Consider the following 7348-nt stretch of genomic DNA (forward strand, 5'->3'; position numbering starts at 1 on the left):
AATTTGGCTCAACTATTGACACAAGCAAGGACTCACTGAGTATTTTGACTAACAAGGGATTAATTATTATTACAGAGATGCTTGACAAGAAGCCCTTGCTATTGGCAGAGTGCATTAAAGCCACAGAGCCTATCAACTTAGATGAACAAGGTGCTTCAATGTTTTGATGAAAGACTAGAAGCCATTGTGAATCACAATGGATTGGGCTTGGAAGAGAGGTTGCATGGCTGATTTACCACTTCATTCAAAAACAACTCATAATAGCTAGCTCAAAGATTTGAACTTTGTAATTATTAATTGTACATTTTGTTAATTTTTGGATCCCCTCTCTCATGGACTCTAAGGAGGGGTGTATGTACCCTCCCCCCTCCCCCCCCCCCCCCCCCCTTGTTTGTATCTATCATGCTTGGGCAATTAAGTTTTCTTTTTTCGATGCAAAAAACCTTGACTTTATCTCATGCCAAACTACTCACTACCTTGGCAAAAAATATCAAAATTTGGCAAAGGAAGGAGCTACTACTCAATCGAATTCTAGGACTATGGGGAATTTCTTTCTCAAACAAACTTAAAAAAAGGAGTAATGTAAAAAAAAACCCTGTTGCAAATGTAATTATGTAACTTCTTTGAATTAATATACCCTTCCGGATGGATGAACTCGCATGCTACATTTATATATTTTTAGGTAAAGTTTCAGGGTTTTTACTCTCCGTTCCTAACAACAAGTAGTCTTAGGGTAGCCTTATCTCATTGCTTAGTCTCCCAAGAACACTCCATGTTATCTCTCTCTCTCTCTCTCTCTCTCTCTCTCTCTCTCTACTCGGATGCTGTTTCTTCAACTGCAGCTGCAACCGCTTCCTCTTCTACTGCAGCAGCTGGCTCAGCAGTAACGGATTCCTCTTCAGCTGAGGTCGTTATTTCAGTTGCAGGGGCAACGACCTCCTCACCTTCAACCTCTTCAGCTGCTGCTTCGTTTTCTTCTTGGGCTTCATCAGATGCAGCTGCAGCTGCAGCAGGAGCTTCTTCAGAGGCTGTTTCAACTACCTCGGCGGCTTCGACAACCTCGGCTTCTTTTTCGTCGGAAACGGGAGCCTCAACTGCCGGAATCTCCACCTCCGTCGCAGCCTCGATGGTTTCTTCAGCAGGCGCAGCTACTTTTGGCTCGGTGATCGCTGCGGGTGTAGGAAACTGCACACACATACATAGCATACAATGCTATTGTTATTGATTCCAAGCAGCATACTTCTCTAAATATAATAATCAATGTATACAAGTACACTTCCTTTAATCTATACCCAGCAAGATATTCACTACTGGCTTTCTTGGAACATCACTCTAGCAAAGAAAACATCCACCTCTCCCAAATCTCATGTCTGCGCCATATCCTAAGCTAGGCAAAGTAGGGATCTTTGATGCCCTTGCCCTTGACTATCTTTTCATGTCCAAAATGGCAGATGTATATTGTGTCTTTTAGTGGACTGATGCTTGTATAAGATCTCTTTAATCTGTATAAGATCTCTTTAATCTAAATCTACTTAATCACAAGCTGCCTTCCCTCCTTGATCATGTGATGCATGTTCAATCCTAACTTAACTCTATTACAATAAGCCTTGGCCAAGGCACACAAACACACACACACACACACACAAAAAAGAGAGGCAAATTCAGTGTGCATGAATAAATCAGCTCTACTTATCCACCTCAGAAGGTTTGGATGTATCAAGCTCAGATTACTTTCAAGTATGCAAGCATTGCACACATGCGTATCAATAGGATTAATGAGATCAACAAGCTAATTAGCAAGGACCTAGAAGATTAAAGTGTGCTAAATGTAGTACCTCAACAAATGTGGCCATCCTCTAATATTGCGGAAAGGAGGAGTTTTAGCAAGGAATTAATGAGGAATGGCTTTATGCACAATGGGAACCCAAGAGCTTCAATGAAGGTGATGAGCTAAGTGGAGATGCTTGTAGCTCTTTATATACTGGGCCTAATAAGCTCTCCCACTTTATGGTCCCCATTTTCTCTTTTTTATAAGAGAAGCCAATCTTTCTTTCACATTATGAATGCTATGGGAGTAAAATTAATGTACATCATGTGCAAAAGTTTTTACTTTGAAAGGGATCAACTTATGGAGGCTCTCTACATAAAAATCTACACCAAATTCTCACAATATTTTGTGTGTATGTGTGTGTGGGGGTTAACATATTCCAAGAAAAAGAATGTGTGCTCATATAAGAGGCTGATTGCATTTATTATGGTAATAATTATTAAGGGGAGTGGCACAATACCATGTGAAGAGGGAGACATGAGGATGTGCCCCATCTTAGACAAATCCCTTTGCTTTTGTGCTAGTGGGCTACTCCTTCCTTTTCTTTACCTTTAATAATTTTATAATTAACAAATTTCAAGAAGCTGTTCATGTAGTTAAAGACATTTTAAGTCACCTCATTAAAGCTAGTTCACAAGTTCTTCCTCCTCATTATAATGCCTTGACTGATAATTTATGATTTCATCTAAATATTGAGGAAAATATCACAAAAAGGTTTTTATATGTATATTAATATGCAATCTAATATTGTGGGGGAATCATGATAACGTGTTACTTGAACTAGCCATATTCAAGGAAAAATCATCAACAAATAGATTTGAGATGTACGGAGATATTGCATGAATTTTTGTTATAATTCTCGATTGCCGTGCGAAAATTTTGAAAATCCCTACATAATTAACATCAATAAGATATATGACTACAACAAGTAGGTCAAGAATTTAATCAACATTATTGTCTAGTTATAATTATAATGAAAGGGTGTGTCAATTATATTCTAAGTTAGTGCATCCATAAACCAATAACAATTGAATTGTTAACACATGACTTATAGCTTTCAATAAAGAGATGTTCATGAAAAACAATGGGCCAAGTGACACGTTGTCTTATCATGTTCCCTTCAGAACCAACCCATCCCTTTGTACGGCTATTTTTTCAAAGCAAATTTTAAATTTAGTTTGTCTAGCATATTTTAGATATTGTAAATTACTTTAACATTCAATGAAATGATGTTTATCGACTTTAAAGTACCTTATAAATTTGATTGAATTATATAGTAGTACCTCATGCATAGTTTATAAAACACATCACAATATATAATACATTATACTAATACCTTATGGTTTATAATAGTTTACATAGTACATTAAAATTTAACTAATGTACCTTTTTGTAACCTCTTATACAAGGTAATTAAATTTTCAAATTTCTTTATGGAAAAAAAGATATTTTAATTCAATATTAAATGGCTTCATCATGTAAGACCTAATCCCTAATAACTTGATTAAGAAGCCTCATTAAATCACAGCAAAATTAACTTGAAAGCTAAATTCAAATCAAAAGATTCTACTTTATTAGCTGGCAAAAAGGGACCCCTTTTGCATCCCCAAACCAACTTCATGAATCGTAGCATATGGTACCCCTCTCTCCATAATAGAATCTGTCAACACCCACCTTTTCCTTTAACCTTAGGAACTTATAGAAAAAAAGCACATATCTTTCCAACCTTAGGGCTTTAAAAAAAATACATAGACAAAACTTAAAACATTAGAGATATATCAACTCAAAAAATTAATTTGAATATAGTCTATATATATATATATATATATAATTTGATTAACTATATTTTGATTTAATATGTCTTCAATGTTTTGATTATTTGTCTTAATATATATATAGACAATACTCAACATATTAAAGATATATCAAGTCAAAATATATTATATTTAGAAAATACTCAAAACCTTAATGATTTATTAAATCAAAAGGGGCGACTAACACAAAAGAAAAGGGAAAGCTTTTTGGAAAGAAAAAACATAGATATAAGGACCCAATATCTTTTTCTTTTAACCTTAGAAATTTGAAGTTGAAAAGAATAAAAACATTAGAGGTAAAAGCAAAAGAACAAAAAAGAAAAGGTGAAAGAGAGAGTTTTTTGTTAACTTTGAAGGAGGATGTTTAGAAAGGGCCACATGGCTAGCTTTAAAAGGCTTGGTTAGGCCAACAAGCTGCCCCCTTGGGGTATCCTAAGAATCAATAACAATAGGTTGGCTTGCCTTGGGCATCCCCCCAAAAGGTTGTATAGGGCTTGCAAAAGGTATGTCTAGGTGAGTTGGCCTCCTACTTTTTGGTGACATGTCAAAATCAACCATTATTTTTCAATAATTCCCCCCCTCCCCCCTCTTTTCTCTCCCAACTTTGTCTCTTGCTTAAAATTGCTTGCACACACCTCATCCTTGCATAGTACATCATCTCCATCTTCACAAGGCACCTTGAAAAATCTTCCTTGTTTGGGTTTTGTGTGAGAAATTTTGCATAGACAAAGTCCTTTTCACTTTGGCTCACATGAAATCCTTGATCATTAATATATGCTCCTTTTTCTCAAGGACAAAAGAAAAAGCTTGCAAATCCCTCTCCCTCCCTCTCTCTCTCTCTCTCTCTCTCTCTCTCTCTCTCTCTCTCTCTCTCTCTCTCTCTCTCTCTCTTGTGCACACACACACACACACACACACAAAATTATATTAGTAGAGAAATATTTGCCTACATTACATACTTGATGACTCATATTCTTGTTTCTTAGCATCACATAGCTTATAAAACTTTCCAGCAGTGAAAATTATCAGTTTGGGAATTTCAATAAGGTGTAGCTTTATAGCAAAATTAGTAGAGAAATATTTGCCTACATTATATACTTGATGACTCATATTCTTGTTTCTTAGCATCACATAGCTTATAAAACTTTCCAGTGAAAATTATCAGTTTGGGAATTTCAATAAGGTGTAACTTTATAGCAAAATTTGTACAAGTTTCCTTTCAATTAAAGCATTATTAACTAGTTTCTTTTTCATTTTTACATTGGTAATGTGTAGACATTCTCATGCCTTTCAATTAAAACATTTTTAACTAGTTTCTTTTTCATTTTTACATGGTAATGTGTAGACATTCTCATGCAGCAAAGATGTACATTGCACTTGACTTTGATGTGAGCTCTTGGCAAACATATCTAGTTCTCTTATAGCAGTGCTTGACTGTAATTATTTCTTTTGTGATGAAAGGTGATCAAAGGAATGTTTAGATATACATTATCAGACATAGGATTCACTTTTTCCCTACATGAAATAAATTTCATGAAGTTTTTATTTTTTTATATCACTCACAAGAGGTTGATGTTGAAGCCAATGGTGTCATAGTGCAATGTTTTGGCATGTGCATGAGTAGTGGCATGTATTGAGTTCCAACCCAGCTATGTGCACCCTAAGGCACCATAAGTACAACATCTGTGCGCTTTTGCCGCACAGGTCGTAGCTGGGGACTTGCCAGACACCGTATGCGAGCCACGAATGGCTGCAAGCATACAACCAGGAAGGCAAGCTCAAAACAGAATGCAAAAGGTGTGTCACTCACCGCTTAACTGCCGCCTTGAAGGATTCCCGCGTCGCAGCCGTGAAGGAGGAGCCGCCGTCGCCGCTCTACCGCCTCTCCGCCGTCTCGCCGTGCCGCTACACAGTGCGCTCGATCGCTCTCTCTCTCTCTCTCTCTCTCACACACACACACGCAGGAGAAGGAAACCAAGGAGATAAGGCAAGAGCACTCTTCTATTCACAACACATGAGAATGAGGATTTTAGGGTTACATTTGACTCATATAGGTGACTTGGCCGTTCACACTTGGGCGCCCATACATGGCCGGCCGACCCTAACCCTTATCCTACTGATATCCAAGGTGCGCCTCTCATCGGCGATCACCCAATCCCTTCATCCTTAACATATGGTGCCGACAAGCCCGGCCCATGACTCAGAATATTTAAATTAATGACGTAAAATATAGTATGTCGCAATGTCCGCCCCATGGGTTAACATGCCCCCCTTCCTGATGTAGATTTCGTCCTCGGAAGCTATGGTATGGTAAGCTCGAGAGGGTTGTTGTGGTAGACCGTCTGCAAAACAGGGAAGTAGAGTGAAGGTATGCTGGAATTCAAAAGATATAAAGTGTATAAATTCAAGCGTGTGAGACCACAATGGATGATGCTATTAGAACTTAGTTTAAGGGTACATGAGTGAGCTAGTGTAGCAAATTAATAGGAGTTTAAAATTATTGAAAGGAATTCAAGAGTTAGCAAGGTGTCAAAGGTTAATCAAGGTTTATAACTGGCCTAAGTCAAGGAAAATAACCAAGCTTAATAAATAAACAGATGACCATACTATGTCTACTCTAAGAACAAGTAGTTACCACGAGCCTAGGGACACAAGAAACATCAGAGTTACAGGAGCCTTTTGCCTTTATTTTTTTTTTTTTTGCACATGACAATTTTTATACACAATGGCGACCTTCCTAAGGCAAAACTAACATCGATCCTGGTACCATGTTTAACACAAGGCATTATCCAGGAATCTATTAGCTCACTTTAGGCAAGGCTACCCCCTACCAACCAAGGCATCGGTCTGGAGTAGAATACTCCTCGCCTACCAAGTATCAATAAGGTGATAGGCCAACATTAAAGCACATCATAGACTTGTATTGCCATTTATTGTAGGCTTTGTTTTTTTTTTTTTTTAAGTTTGTTTTTATCTTCGCTCCTGAACTAAAATGTGTTCTTACATCTTTTCGACAAGGGGTAAAATCTATGTCCTAGAGGTCAACGCACACACAGCCAGGTGTTCAAACATTAAGATGGTTTGACCCTAGACCTAAGACAATCGTATTCCAAGGTTAACTAAAGACGTCATGCTGCCTAGGAATATTTTCAATAAAGTTAAGCTCATTAATGATTTACACTAGCATGCAAGCAACTTCAAAAACTAAGTAGTACATTGATAATTTCCATGTGGTCATGCATTATAGTTTATGCAATTGATTGAATAGTAAAAACGAAAGAGAGTGGGTATGGAAGAATTACACCTGTAATTGGAGATCTCCTTGATTTGACGAGACAGCTTGCAATTTGATGTAGATATATTTTGATGAACGTTGCGGCAATCTCTGGACTTGGAAGCGAACCCACCTCAAACTTTTTAACCTGTACAATCAACTAACAAGCACTATACCTCGAGAGGCACATGAGTGTGAAAATTCAAGACTCGTTTAAAGAATCTAAACTAAAAAAAACTTGAAAACACTAACCTACCTACCAGTCACCACACTACTACTGAGGATACGGTAAGAGGATGTTGTAGAGTCCTGGCTCTAGCCCTAAGGCTAAGCCTCTATCCGCATCATCCAAATAAATAAAATCAACCTCAGTAGTGCCATGAGTTTCATCCGTCCATTCATCATTGTCAGATATTTCCTTTTCATTTTCCC

General features: G+C 37.4%; 1 protein-coding gene across 1 annotated transcript; it reads right to left on the reverse strand.

The window, feature by feature from the left end:
* Positions 1-725: 725 nt before the first annotated feature.
* Positions 726-1965, reverse strand: LOC147612417 (uncharacterized). Its single transcript, XM_086783598.1, has 2 exons — positions 1836-1965; positions 726-1185 (listed from the first exon to the last, which is right to left on the reverse strand). The coding sequence occupies exons 1-2, from the start codon at positions 1851-1853 to the stop codon at positions 814-816; spliced, it is 390 nt and encodes a 129-aa protein (XP_086639724.1). The 5' UTR covers positions 1854-1965; the 3' UTR covers positions 726-813.
* Positions 1966-7348: the final 5383 nt, after the last annotated feature.

Source organism: Cibotium barometz, chromosome 45, assembly GCF_041138505.1.
Source record: "Cibotium barometz isolate CiBa-2024 chromosome 45, ASM4113850v1, whole genome shotgun sequence".
Classification (NCBI taxonomy): Eukaryota; Viridiplantae; Streptophyta; class Polypodiopsida; order Cyatheales; family Cibotiaceae; genus Cibotium; species Cibotium barometz.